We start from the raw sequence: 14,353 nt of genomic DNA, 5'->3' as shown, positions 1-14,353 counted from the left end.
CACTTTGTACTAACATGCAATCCTCTGCATCAGCTCTCTGTTTTTATTAACAGTTTTATTGTTATATTTGTGTCTTATTGTAAAATAGTTTGTGATTTTTATCCCTAAAATATTCCTGAAAACGCTTGTTTATTTTTAGAGACAGCAAAACGACCTGATACAAAGGAGTTTCATATAATAGTGTCAAGCATCACCCGAGAGAAGGAGCGGAGCTAGCTTTCTTTTAAATTTATTTCACATTAATTGAAAATAAGAAGTATTTTAATGGCTTTCTTCGTTTTTTGCAGAGAAATATATTTTAAGGAAAGTAGCTATTCCAAAATAAGATGGTTAAATGTATGGGTCACATATTTATTGTAACTAAATGGTGAATTACAGTTTGGCAATGTAACCATTAACCTGATTAAATTGATTGTTTACATTTGTTTATTATATAATTTTACATATTATGTTGTCATTTAGTATGGTATAAGTTTTCTGATAAGTAAAAACCAATTAGACAAAAGAAAATACATTTTCAGAAATCCTGTTCAGCCCAGATACATTTTCTTTGTTTTATTTTTTGACCAAAGTTTGTAGTTTTGTTTTAATTTAAACAATGTGAGACTCACTCCACTCACTTTCACCTTATATCCATTTATTTTCATCTTTTAGCCTGATAGAGGAGCCAAGCGCCTGAGGAACGGTGATGGAGGCGCAGGAGAAGACGACAACTCCAGAGGAGGGAAGCAGCTGAAAGGTCTGGGAGCGAGGGAGCTAGCTAGATACAGGGAGGCTGAAGGAGGAGCGGAGATGAGAGAAACTGAAGAAATAACTGAAGACCGAAAGATGATCTTGGAAAAACTGATGGATCAGGATGGGGAAGAACCTGAGGTGGGTAAAGGTCCTTTTCGTTAAGGGTGTGTACTTAAGTGAAGCGAAGCATGATTTATTACATTGTTTGTGTTAATCTGCCTAAACTGAACGCTTCATCCGTTTTCTTGCAGCAAATTTAGAATTATTAAGATAATAGCAAATTAGTAATCTAACCATTATATTGTTAGGGTTAATGCACCAGAATTAGACAGAGCAGAAATAATCGTTCTATCCATAGTTTATTGAACGTCTTAGATATTTTTGTAGTTTAATAATTAATATTAAGTAAATTCACTTTAAATTAATAATCCTTGTTGATAAAAACTAACCAGAGGATACTAAATTCCTGCTAGTGCAGTTATTATGTATCCTTAAATATAATTTCTACTTGTTTATATCTTTCTTTTACAATTTCACCAGTAAGAATATTATTTGGACATGGATAAATTATATTGCTGTATTATGTAGAACTGGACTTACAAAGAGGGGTTGTTGATTAAATGTTAAAATGGCCTGCCATACTGGCTTATTGTAGACAGGGAATTGTACAAAATTACTAAATGAACTGTCGTTCACTGTATTGTTCACTGTTCTAATATTACTGTTAAATCCCTTCAGTCACTAACATATTCTAATTATTTGTCTGCCTGATGATCTCAGACATGACAACATGTAGGAGATGTTGCAGCTTTTTTTTCTTGCCAGCTCTTCAGGTGGACGAGCCGTCGTGCTAAATTTCTCCTTTAGCAGCTTTGAGAATTTAAACTATTTCCTCACAGGAGACTTCAAGTGTTTCTCATGTGGAAAGGAAGCAGTCCCGGTGGTTCCTGAAGCTGGTTCTGCTGCGTGCGTCAGTTCAGTTTCACTTTTGTTTTGGTCCGTTAATGTCTTATTTATTTTTGGTGTTGGAGACGTCTTTATGGTGGGTTAACTGCAGCATTTCACGGCTAATCACTGCAACCCTGCAGGTCAAAGCCACGCCCTATCGTAGCCTCAGTACATCTATCATTGCCCTGAACAGTTTTGTGTCGAGCCAATCACAGAGCTCTACGTTTGTTAGGTGGGCTTAGAGCTGGAGCTGCGATGGAGAAAAACAACAAAGATGGCGCTGGCCGCTGGCTAGGGAACAGTGCTCGTTTGAAACAGCCTTGGCATCAACTTTGGACAATTTAGACTTGAGCCTTTCTTTGAGACTCGACAAGATGGATGTACTTAAAGAGACAATGTGTAGTTTTTACCATTCATTTCTGGAAGTATCCATCAAAATGTTGTTAAAGATAAATATAATGATGCCCAGTTGTTGACAAATATTGGCAGCTTTGTAACAACTTCCTGATGTAAGAGGCGAGTCTCCTCTTTGTTTTGTTAGTTTTGGCGTCGACATCATCCTAGTGCACAACGTTCCATGACTCTTAAAAAAACAGTAAAAATGCTGAAGAACGCTGGCAGCGAAGGGCTTTTCTGATCAGGAAACAGCTGGTAGTGAATAAGTTAAATGTTGTTGTTTTGCACATTTACCTCTTCACGTGTTGCCAGTGATGAAAGGGAGTCTGATGTGCTTGTTATTTTGCTGAAGTTTGCACTAACCAGGGCTTTTTGACCCTAATGGGCATCTGTTGTTAAGGTCTGACTCCAACACAAAAATACTGCTTACTTCCAATGATTTAGGTATGTACTTCCCCCTATCGCCAGGAAAAATACACACCGTCACTTTAAGTCATTTATTTAATAAAAAGAGATGCATTTGCTTCTTTGATGTTGTGTGGTGGACTTCCTCATTGACTGACATCCATAGGGGTGAGCGCGTTGCATTGTTCATTGCTTTGATTAGTCCTAGTGACGACAGTTTGATAGACAACCGTAGATTCAGCTCCATGGCGGGGTGGCTTTATTAGCTTGTGACCAGACTAAATATTTACATGTAGGATGGCTTACCAGACTAGCAAAGCGGTGCATTTGATTTAATTCTTTTCTCTGCCAACACTGTCACAGGAAAGAGGGCATGAGAAGAGTTTCTCTGGGATTCTTAGCTCCAGTTATACCATAAAGTGTAGTCTGTTTGAAAACGGCACATCTATAATTTAGTTCCTATAATACCACTTTGTACCCTTTTAAAAGATTCACTCTGTCAGGAGGTACTTGAGAGCAAAGTGCTGCATTGTTCATAATGTCAGGCAGTTGACATGTCCTAACTGGTCATTATCGCTCCAGCAGTTTAAGGCATTTAGCCATCAGGAGGTCAAACACATTCTCGTTTCTGTGAAACATTCTTAGATTCCTCCTATTGAAGAAAATTCATTTGCTCCTTTCACATAATTAAGATCGCCCCGATGGCGCTTTGCTATTGTCACAAACAGCTGCTTCAATAAAAGCCTCTTTTTCTTCTCCCCCATTCCTCTTTTCCCTCTATTTCTCCCCTTCTTCCCGCCGACTGCGCTAATCAAACAGGCAGAGCCGATTGACGAGAGCTCAGTGAAGAAAATGATCCTGACCTTTGAGAAAAGGTCGTACAAAAACCAGGAACTGAGGATTAAGTTTCCAGACAATCCGGAAAAGTAAGGCAATTGATAATTGTCCGTTTTCATTTTAAAGATCACGATAATTAAATGTTAGTTTCTGTAGGAACATGCTAAACGCAAGTGAAGCGACTTCTGGGATTTGAAAGGTAAATGTATAAAGATGCTAATATACAATCTGCGTTTTAATGTTTTTAAACCAGGTTCATGGAGTCTGAGTTGGATCTGAATGACATCATCCAAGAAATGCACGTGATCGCCACGATGCCGGACCTCTACCACCTGCTGGTGGAGCTCAATGCCGTCCACTCACTGCTGGGCCTTCTTGGTCATGAAAACACTGATATCCTTTCAGATATTTGATGAACTTGTTGATCCTAAACAGCATTCCTCTGTGCAAATAAACAAAAACAATGTTTTTATTGAGTCACCCCTCCTATCCACTGAATGTGAAAGCGGCGTGTAACGTAATAGTGGCGTTTTAACTGCAAGCTCCCTTCCAACCTTGAGCCTTTAAGACGTGAAACGGGGGCTGTCGGTCCTGTGAATTCAACAAATCTCGGGAGAATTACAACACCACGCGTAATTTCAGAAGACTACTCAATAACACGCAAGGAGAAAGACAGCTGCAAGTATCCGAAAAGGTCTTTTTTCTGTGCTGTTTTTATCGGCCAGGGGGGTTCCACAGGAAAAGAAATACCTTTGTCTGCACGTGACTTTTATTTTGAAAGTTTCCAGATGTTTTACACTGCTTTTGTGTTTTACTTCCTGTCTGGCCCGATCTAAACTGTGGGATTTGACGTAGCAATTATTCCAAATTAATTATGACCAATAAGATGTGATTATTCCTTATAAATATGAAATAATCAATCTGATTGATCTTTGAATGATTAAACAGAAGATTCTAGGGTTCTTTGCTTATTCAGGGACCATAAACACACTTCGTATTAATTCAGACAGAGTCCGTATATAGTTTATAAAATGAATAATTAATTTTCCTAAACTAATGATGTGCATAAGGAGATGTGACATGGTGGATGTGAGGTGTTGTGATGGAAGCTGGATGTTGTAGCAACCGCTGTTTGTATCCGAGAGAAATTGTGAAATCTGGGTGTAAACGAATTTGTTGTTTGTTTTAAACTAGAGAGTTGTTTATTTAAAACGGCATCAGACGCCATCTGTCGTGCCAAGTCTACGCACCCTTGGTGTGAAGGTTCTCATTCGATCCCGGGGGTTGATGGGCACTGCCGGTGGAGTGAACCTCTGATATCAGGAACCCGTAGACAGCTCCGATATGACCCGTCCGGTCTGAGATCCCTCGAGGTGAAGGCCGAAAGCTGGAATGCTTATTTGCATCTAAGGTTGATGTTGGCCTGGCTCTTAGAAGAGCCGGTTGTCTGGTGTCAGCCGCAGCGTTGCAGAGAGGCTTTGACTTAAGGCCAAAGAAGATTGTTTCAAAAGAGGCTTCTTTCCTGATTTGGGCGAATCGGGGTTCATCTGGAAACTGAATTAATCGGGAAGTAAATCCTGTTTGATTAAACCACAGTGTTATGATTTCTGGCGTATTCTGGCAAATCAGAATTTGACAAGTTTCTGGGTGTTTTCCGACGTCCCTCAGAAAGCCACGCCTTCCTTCAGATTCAAGATTCTTAATTCGGTGAATCAAGAATCTTTAAGCTTATTTGAGGTGAACCTTAACCTTAATTTGAATCTTATGAAGATGTATATGAGTGTAAACCATGATTAACTTGTTAAAGCAAACACACACTGATTTGTGATACAAATGGATCATTGTAAGAACGATATTCATTTCATATTCATTGATTTAAGCACAGGTTATTCAAACATTTGATTTAGACACCTTGTTCATTCATCACATATGATTATTTAACCCATAAGTTGTAAAGCCTTGTAGGATTCATGTGGATTCACTTTTGTTCATGAGGAATCCAGCAGTCTGACTTTTAGCAGAGAGATGAGGCTTTTGCGGGAAACCTTGACAGTTTGTTTATGTCTGCGATGAAGAACAATAAGTGAGCAAAAGGTTGATTTTTGCGTCTGGATCCTCCAGCTGGCGTAACCTTGACTTTGCAGTTCTGGCGTGCATGAAAGGTTATGCCGTGTCAATTCGATAGTGAAAATTGACACTTTTTATTCATTACAACGTGTTTTGGAAGCAACGCGTCTAAAATCTTGACTCGAAATGGAATGATGGCGTTCAAAACATTACAATTTGCTGTCGGAGGAAAGGAACCCGTCCACTATAATGGCAGCTAAGAACCGTGAAGTACGTTTTGCAACGCTTTCAGGTCTGGTGGAAAGGAGGCTTTACAGTCGATGGTGAAAAAGTGTTTTTCTTCATACATTCAAACACTTCCCATCAGTGTAGGGAGAGTTATGACCATTTTCAATCCATACGGAGTCATGATTGATAGTTTTAGTGAGTTTAATGCTAACGCTAATGCTAGTAGTGTTGTCTTATTGTCCTGAACATCAGCCACATGTTGCCATAGCTGTGGTGGACCTGCTGCAGGAGCTGACGGATATCGACACCCTCCATGAGAGTGAGGAGGGTGCTGAGGTGCTCATAGATGCTCTGGTGAGTTGAAAGTTTACATCAGTCGTTGATATCGATGAAACAGCCTTTGGTGGATCAATACCTAAATTTCTGGACTTCTGCATCCAAACGAGACGCAGGAGAATGAATCTTAAACTTATCCAGCGAATACAAAGCAGGACTTTTGTTTGCTCTGGTGTACTTTTGGATTTTTTTTAAACTGTCTCTGTGAAGAAATAAAAAGCTTTGTGTTTGTGTAACGTGTTCATAATTTTAACCCTCCCACTGTCCTAATGGGTGTGACCCCGCGAGGAAAGTTGACCTTTGAGCTGGGTTGATGGTTTATCCTTTGAGGTCCACGTGGCAGGGGTGAGGTGGTGTTCACTCCTCACCAATTCCACATGGACCCAAGGGATAAACCATCAACCCAGCTCAAAGGTCAACTTTCCTCGCGGGGTCACACCCATTAGGACAGTGGGAGGGTTAACATGTAACTGAACTGCATGTATTTAAATATCCCACACCGGAGGCGGCGGTTATTATTCCTAAAGGTTGGGTTCAAAAAGCCCGGAGGTTTGAACTCTTTCACTCACTCCTTCTCTCACTCTTTTTATCTCTCACTCTCTTGTTTCTCTCTCTTTCTGTCTTTCTCACTTTCTCTCACTCTCTCGATCTTTCTCTCTCTCACTCTCTCTCTCTCTCTCACTTACTTTCTCTCCATACCTTTCTCTCGCTTCTCACTATTTAAAAACACCAATTTATTGAACAAGTTTATTCAAAAACTAACATTCCTCAATTTATATTGCAAAAATTAAATGTTAATAATTAAGTGTACAAAGTGCTTAAAGTATCAGCATTTTTTAAAACGTGCATACAAAAACTGGCGAAAGTTAACACTTTAAATCATGAATTGTCTCACTATATATACACTATTTGCAGAGTGATGTTTTGCTGCTTAAACTCTGTTTGAGGTGCATTTTTGTCATAAGCTGTTATACCATATGTTTTGTTCTGTACTTTTGAACAACTCTGTTGGTCAATAAAGGGAGAACACAGATTTCTCCACAGTAGGACAAAGGTACATCTAATCTTAATTAAAAACAGACTGGCGCACGGCAGTGACGTCATTAAAAGCGCCGATTAGATTAGCCGCAGCTAGTCTATTCACGCCTAGAAATCCCAGACTCGCTCCAAACGAACATGGGGAATCAAGTTAATGATTCCTAACAAAACCTTTCGACATTGAGATGTTTTGGTGCAGATAATGTCTTATTTCGAGGCTGCACCATGGGTGCCCGTCTGCACCCGTTATATGGATATACACTGATGGCGATTCGCCGATGGATCTAAATACCCCGGGGAATCCAAGTAGCACCAAAGTTGTCAGCGTGAGTAAACAAACGTACTGCATGCTAGAAATTAAGTCCGGGTTGCAATAAACAGGAGTTTTCCTTTAAGCATATAAGCGTGAATATACAACTACGTGTCGGACTTGGTATGCTAGCTTAGCTAATACTAATACGTGAGCTCAAATTTGTTGGTGCAATTAGACACATTCTTACTAGATTTAATAAATTTTAGACACCTGTTTCATTTCATCATGCAGTTTGGGGTGTCGGTCTCTCAGATGCTTGGCCAAATTTGTTGTGCTGCTTGACTTCGTAGCGACCTCTTTGTAGCACTCCTTGCAAACGGGTCTGTCATGGTCTGTTGCTTTCCCCGACTCATCAGCCTTGTATCCAAAGTGTTTCCACACTGCACTTTTGCTCTTTGTGTTGTTGATTAAGTTGGGCTGTGAAGTGCCTCCCGGATTCACTGTTGCCACTGTTAACAAAACTTGGATCGGAGACAACTCGCGTGGGAAATTGCAGTGTAGCCATGCGGCATCGTCTTCTGTTTGTCCGGGAGGCGGAGGCTGCTTTACGGCATCTGGCTGTCATGCGTGTCGGTGTACTTGAAGAAGGCTGTGTATATATGAGACTCCATAATATCGATACCACAGGGATGGAATATCTAATTTAGATACCACTTTTAATATCGATTTATATCTAGGTATCGATTTTTTTGACACTAGTCTCCAACTTATTTATGTTATTATTAGTATTATTTTGTAGTTTAATCCTGTTATGCTGTCACTGAAGCAGGGAAACGCCCTCAGAGTGGGACATCAACATTGTTTATATCCCGTTACGCTCTCTGACATTTACAATGACACACACAAAGGTCAACCTACAATAATGTGCAGGTCTACCTTTTAAAGCAGGACAGAACCAAGCCCGCTCCTTCGTGGCTGTCACCATGACTTCTCATCAGAGCTCAGCTCGTCTTGTTGCTGACGGTGAACTCTTGTTCTCAGATATATTGGGGACCTCTGAGCTGTCTGTTCAAATATTTTCCATCTATAGGTATTCAGCCAGTTCTTCATAATGACATTCTGCATGTATTTGTAGATTTATCGGGACCTCCTGGCAAATATGATATGTAAAGCTACTGCTGACACTTCAGAGTGAAAGGATAAAGATTAGACCGTTGCTTGGATCATCTTTTTGTAGGATTATGGAATATTTAGCGTCATGAACTGGTTAGCGCTGGTTAGCGTTTGTTAGTTAATTACGAGTTAGTTACGAAGGGAGAGCTACCATAGAGTGTTTCATTGTAATGCAGTGTATACGACAATAGTTTAATATTTTTGTTTTAAGCCGTTTTTAATTAAACCCAAACTTCTTGTGAAAACTTTGATTTAAAGGTCTCATTCCTTTTTTATTTAATAAATCTGCTGTGGTCTCTTACTAGTACGAATGAAGGCCTTGTGGGCCGTTTTTTGTGTGGATAAAAGCTCTCGCACTCCTGTTTCAGGAAGTAGTTAAGTTAGTTGATGGAGTCAGGGGGCTGGAAACATCAGGTTTATGAACCCTACTCATTATTATTCATTATATTCAAATGTCTCACCTCTGATTGGCTAACAGCCGTGTCTCTTCCCCTGGCTTTGTTCGCTCTTCTTTCTTTGGTAAAAAATCCAACTAAGCTGCATTATGTACATAAATATCTAAAGCCCAAATGTTTTCTGTTTTGTTGTGGTGTTTCTAATAGTTAGCTTCTACTAGCCAAGGCACGCCTACCTTGTCCTTCCCTTGGGTGGTCCCTAGAGTCGAACCGGCGTCAGCAGAGTGTAAAATTAAACAAAAGTCAGATTCAATTCAATTCAAAAATACTTTATTAATCCCAGAGGGAAATTGATTGCTGTAGTAGCTCAGAATAATAATAATAATCAAGTCATCAAAGAGTTATTGTATATTACAATGGCTGTTGGCAGGAAGGATCTCCAGTAGCGGCCCGTGTTGCAGCGAAACTGAAGAAGGCTCTGACTGAAGACACTCTTCCGTTGTCGGACAGTCTTGTGAAGAGAATGCTCAGGGTTGTCCATCATTTTCTAGATTCTCTGGAGAGTCCTTCTTCGCATGATCTCCTCCAGCGGTTCCACAGTCTTCCCCAGAACAGAACCAGCCTTTTTTATTAGGCTGTTGAGCCTTTTCATGTCCCTGCTTCTGATGCTGCTACCCCAACAGACGATGGCTGAAGAGATTACACTCTCAACAACAGATGATAGTGACACCAGACTACCACAGATTGTAAAAAAATTTAGTTTGGCAGCGATTTGCTGAAAGGAACCTTTTCATTTTGGGGAATAAATTCAGGCCTTGTCACGTGGCAAATTACATTTATCTTGCTTAATTTGATCATAGAACTGTATAACAATTGTAAACTAGTAACAGCCGTAGTTCATATGGGTCTGACAACTGACCTGACAGCGCCCCCTTCAGTTCCCAAATGCAAGTGTTGCATTTTCCAAATATGGTATGGGTCTGACGCCTGGCCCGACGCCGCGCCTTTCTGCGTGGTGCAGTCAGGTGTACTTGGTTTTCCCTGTGTCGTAGAAGAGACTGCATTTTCTTATTTGGTCGTTTCCTCTTCTATTTTCCTTCTGCGGCAAATGCAGGCTATGGGGGCTGAAGAAAATATTCACTTTGAGCATACTTATTAAACTTAATGAGACCGATCATATTTCAAACATGAAAAAAAAAAGTATGGCACTGTTTTATCAGAGAATGAGACCTTTACAAATGCATCAAATGCCTATTTGAGACCAAAAGAAAATATTTACGTGTGAATTGTCTTTCTGGGAGACGGTAGAGACAGGTGGGTCTGCAACATCCTTGAGATGGAGGTTAAATGTAAACACAGTCCATTTGGCATGCAATGGCGCACCCATAACCTCAGTGTTCTTTACAGCTACATCACAGGTAAACCGTTTCAGGGCAGCAAGGTTGGTTGGTTGATTCCATTTGTCTCCACCATGCTGTAATGCCTGCAGCCCCTCTGTCCTTGCTGCCAGAAGGCCAGGTGTTATCCTTGATAAGATAAATCAAAATGACTCGCAGCAGCCTCTGTGGCTTATAAATCTGCTTTGACTGTTCGTCTTATTTCATCTGTTATAGTGCTTTCATCCAGGCCGCAGGCCCTCCACAATCTTTGTTTGGTTACGAGTTTCCAATCTTGACTTGAGTGATAATACTGGGTTCCTGTCGGAGCTTCAGTGAAAATGTCCAAATTTCTGCTAAAAAAAAACCTTGAGTGGAAAAATAATCATCACTCCGTAGCTTTTTTCCCTTTTCAAGTCTTTTTTTATCTATATACTATTATATTGCAAATTTTAAAAGAGGATCTAGAATTTAATAAAAAATGTATTTAAAATTAAATGTACTTAACTTTGTTTGCTGTTTTTTCCAGTGTAAAACATTCCAGAGTCCTCTGTTTAGATCCTTTTTTCTTTGTAGTTGGAGGGTCAGGTGGTGGCGTTGCTGGTGCAGAACATGGAGCGGTTGAATGAACAAGTGAAAGAGGAAGCTGATGGCATCTTTAACACTTTAGGTAAGAATATACTTTGTTAAAAATGGTCATTTCCACATATTACAGGTCAACTTTACTCATATTTTTAATACATTTGCGGCGGTGTCTAGTCGGAATGAATGCCTTGTCTCTAGGGAGAAAAGCTCTGGAGCGCCAGTTTGAGGATGTAGAAGTAGAGCAGATCAGAGTTGAGTGGAACACGACAGGATTTGGAGTCTTATTTCCTGATTTTCTGACATCTTGCCCGCGATTGGCTAACAGCAACACGACTCTACCACTGACTCTGTTTACTCTGCAACATTGATGTTTTATCTCCACAAATAACACAAGCCTGGAGGAGTTCTGCTGTGTGGTGGAGTTGCTATGCTAACAGTTAGCTTCTACTAGCCAGCAACTTGTAAAATGCGGTAAAATTTTATTCCGTTGTTTGCTGATATTAGTTAATTTGGCTAACCACGTGTCTTTATGTGTTGAATAAAAAAAGACTATTTGATTGCTTTTAATATTTTTAAATATTTTAATCATTTAAAATATTTATGTTGTAGGTGATTGCAGCTCTGCAGTCCTAAAAGGATTTATTGAAATGCCCAGATAGAATCTCTTTACAGCTATTTCACCGTCACCCTTCCCACGTACGCAGAGCACATTTGAGCGAAGCTGGCGCATTGCGTCCGAACATTCCCCATTTTTTGAACCGAGTCCTAGACCACTGAGATGGACTCAAATAAAGCAAGTGCCAGATGTGAAATATGGCACAGTTTGTCACATTGCTGCAGTGTTTCTCTGCAACTCATAATGCCACATTTAAAATTATGCAGTTCTCTTGTTTAGAACATACTGCACAATAAATATTTAAAACTAAGACTGTGTTGTTCACAGCACTGCACTGGTTTACACTGTAGCCTCACAGCAAGAAGGCTTTTCATTTGAACTTTTCTAAAGTTTGCTTTCTACATGCAGTTGTATTTTCTCCCTTTTCTGCAGAAATCAACCAAATATACCATATTTATGTGCATACGAATCTGCAGATATCATTAGTTTGGCAGGTGTTTTAATCACTGCAGACATCCACACTCTAAACTTGACAGACAAATATATGGTAAGAATCTGGGACACACTCTGCCTAAGACAAGTGCTGCAGAGTTTTAACTTCAGTACTGCATCGTGCATAAAAATAGCTCACTTGAATATTCTGAGCATTTGAGAAGTTTGGCCTTGTTTAATGCAGAAACGTAATGGGCCCATCTAGAGGGAGTGATGTTTTTAATGTGTCCAGGAGCTGGTGTTTATGTTCTGGGCACTGGACTGACAGGTAGCCCTAGTGCTGTTTTATTTTGACAGCATACAAGTTAATATATCAACTTTATTTGTATTCTTACAGGTTTAGCTCTAAGAACTCATTGCATAATTCTTGGTGCACCATGGCACTTTAAAGGTATAATTTACTAGTTTTATTTATTTATTTTTAATAAATATGCTGTGGTGTCTGAATAAATGCCTTCTGTAAAAAATAAATGAATAAAGAGGTTCTTGTGCTACTGTTTTAGGGGCTTAAAGCTTGTCGGAGGAGTGAGTAGTTGGAAACGACAGGATTACAAGTCTTACTCCATATTGTTTATTATATGCAAATATCTCACCTCTGATTGGCTAACAGCAATGCGACTCTTCTGCTGTCTCCGTTTGCTCTTCTTTTTTGGATAAAAATGATCATTGGTGTTTTCTCTCTGCAAGTCACAGAAGCCTGAATGTGTTCCGCCATGTAGTGAAATAGCTAATGCTAATGTTAGCTTCTGTTTGCTAATGTTGGGTGGACACTGAGACTTTTTCACTTTTTTTTAGCCGATTTTCCCCTCGTGCAAGAATCTACAAGATTGGGGCGACTTTTCCATTGAGCATTGTGTAGTAGACAGGGGATAACGAGCAGGGATGCACCGGTATGATACTGGTATCGTTAAAAGTTAACAGATACCAGTAACTGATACCAATGCAGTTGCTTGAAAGTGACATCACTGTAACGTGTCATTTCTGTTCACCTAATATTTTAGTTTTGTGATCACTTATACTACTTTTTATCTACCTCACAGCCTTTTCCTATTGAAAACAGAAGAAAATAAAATCTGTATTCCAATTCATTGCATTTTTTTGTGTGGTAGAAGTATCTGTATCGGTAATCAGTATCAGCGAGTACTCAGATCCAAGTATCGGTATCGGCTTGGGAAAAAGTGGTATTGTTGCATCCCTTGTAACGAGAGGCGATTAACACCACATGACCAGCTCCCGATCAGCAATCGTCTCGCAGGGATTTATCCCGCCTTTGATTTTTTGCTTATCCTTTGTGAGTGCATCGCACTGTTGAAGTGGCGCTGCGACCAAGAGTACCAGAACCACCACGGCGCATGCGCAAACATGCAACATCACCGCTTGCCAGCTATTTCTGATGTTGTTTATTTTTATTTATACACTGTTTTTTGCACACAATGACAAGGATCGTCAAGAAAGCGTGTTTGCCGTGTTTATGTCAAATTAAACTGATAAAACATTGTTTTACTTTCTTTCGTCTTCCTCCTCCAACCCCCATAAATCTGTGTGTCCTCATCCTACAGAAATCCCGGTGGACAACAGACCTCAATAACGACACAATGAAAAGTCCGATGAGTTGTGTAAAAGCTGCAATTTTTAGCATATTTGTAGGTCCGGTGTGTTGCTACGAGATGTACAGTGTGAGCTGTCGGGTCACGTCTGAGAACAGGGTCGTGAGATTTGCTATGAGAGGAAGTCATGCAGTGTCCGCCCGGCTTAAGATGCACTCTGCTCTCTCCTGGCCGCAAAATCAATACAACCTTCGGTGGTCGCAAATAGAGGTGCGAATCGTCACTTGTCTCCCGATTCGATTACGATTATTGGGTCAACGATTCAATTACATTCGATATCCTGATGCATCACGATTATTTCATATCGATTTGTTTTCATCGATAAATAGAAGATGTCAAATAATGGCTTTTTATTTTATTTTATTTTTTTAATCAAAAACGTAATTGACACAACCTGCCATCCCTCAAAAGCTCTCCATTCACAACAGGTTAGGACAAAACATTTTAAACATTTAAGATTTAACAAAGTAAAACAATCCGTTTCCTCGTTCAACACCACGCCTCAGGCTGAGAAAAACACGCTTTGCAAAAACTCACAAAATCTAAAGAAATACTGCGAACCTACAGGACACATAATGTAATAATAAAACACATAATGGGTTCATATATTAGTGTATAATGTCTCTGAGCAGCTTTAGAGTCAGATGTTTATGCCACAGTTGAAGGGTGTCAGAAATAAAACCAAATGAAATGTTTGACTTAGTTTATTTTATTTGAACCCAGTGGTTCATTTCTGAAATGTTGGAGAATGAATCAAGTTCTGTTTGATGCAGAAAATAATAAAACATAAAACAAATTCTACACTTCCATTAATATTTAAGATGTGTGTTTTATTCTTCCTGATAATAACACCAGCAGAAGGCTGT

At 39.7% G+C, this 14,353-nt stretch overlaps 1 protein-coding gene across 1 annotated transcript in view; it reads left to right on the top strand.

Moving 5' to 3' along the window:
* ctnnbl1 (catenin, beta like 1) overlaps positions 1-14,353 on the top strand; it is a 103,704-nt gene that overhangs the window by 572 nt on the left and 88,779 nt on the right. Inside the window, exons 2-6 of the mRNA XM_015968564.3 lie at positions 655-873; positions 3,304-3,410; positions 3,575-3,714; positions 5,873-5,970; positions 10,764-10,857. Coding sequence (XP_015824050.1) covers positions 655-873; positions 3,304-3,410; positions 3,575-3,714; positions 5,873-5,970; positions 10,764-10,857 — 658 coding nt within the window. The remainder of the gene's footprint in view (positions 1-654; positions 874-3,303; positions 3,411-3,574; positions 3,715-5,872; positions 5,971-10,763; positions 10,858-14,353) is intronic.

Source organism: Nothobranchius furzeri, chromosome 15 (assembly GCF_043380555.1).
Source record: "Nothobranchius furzeri strain GRZ-AD chromosome 15, NfurGRZ-RIMD1, whole genome shotgun sequence".
Taxonomy (NCBI): Eukaryota; Metazoa; Chordata; class Actinopteri; order Cyprinodontiformes; family Nothobranchiidae; genus Nothobranchius; species Nothobranchius furzeri.
This window is presented reverse-complemented; position numbering and strand designations above follow the sequence as displayed.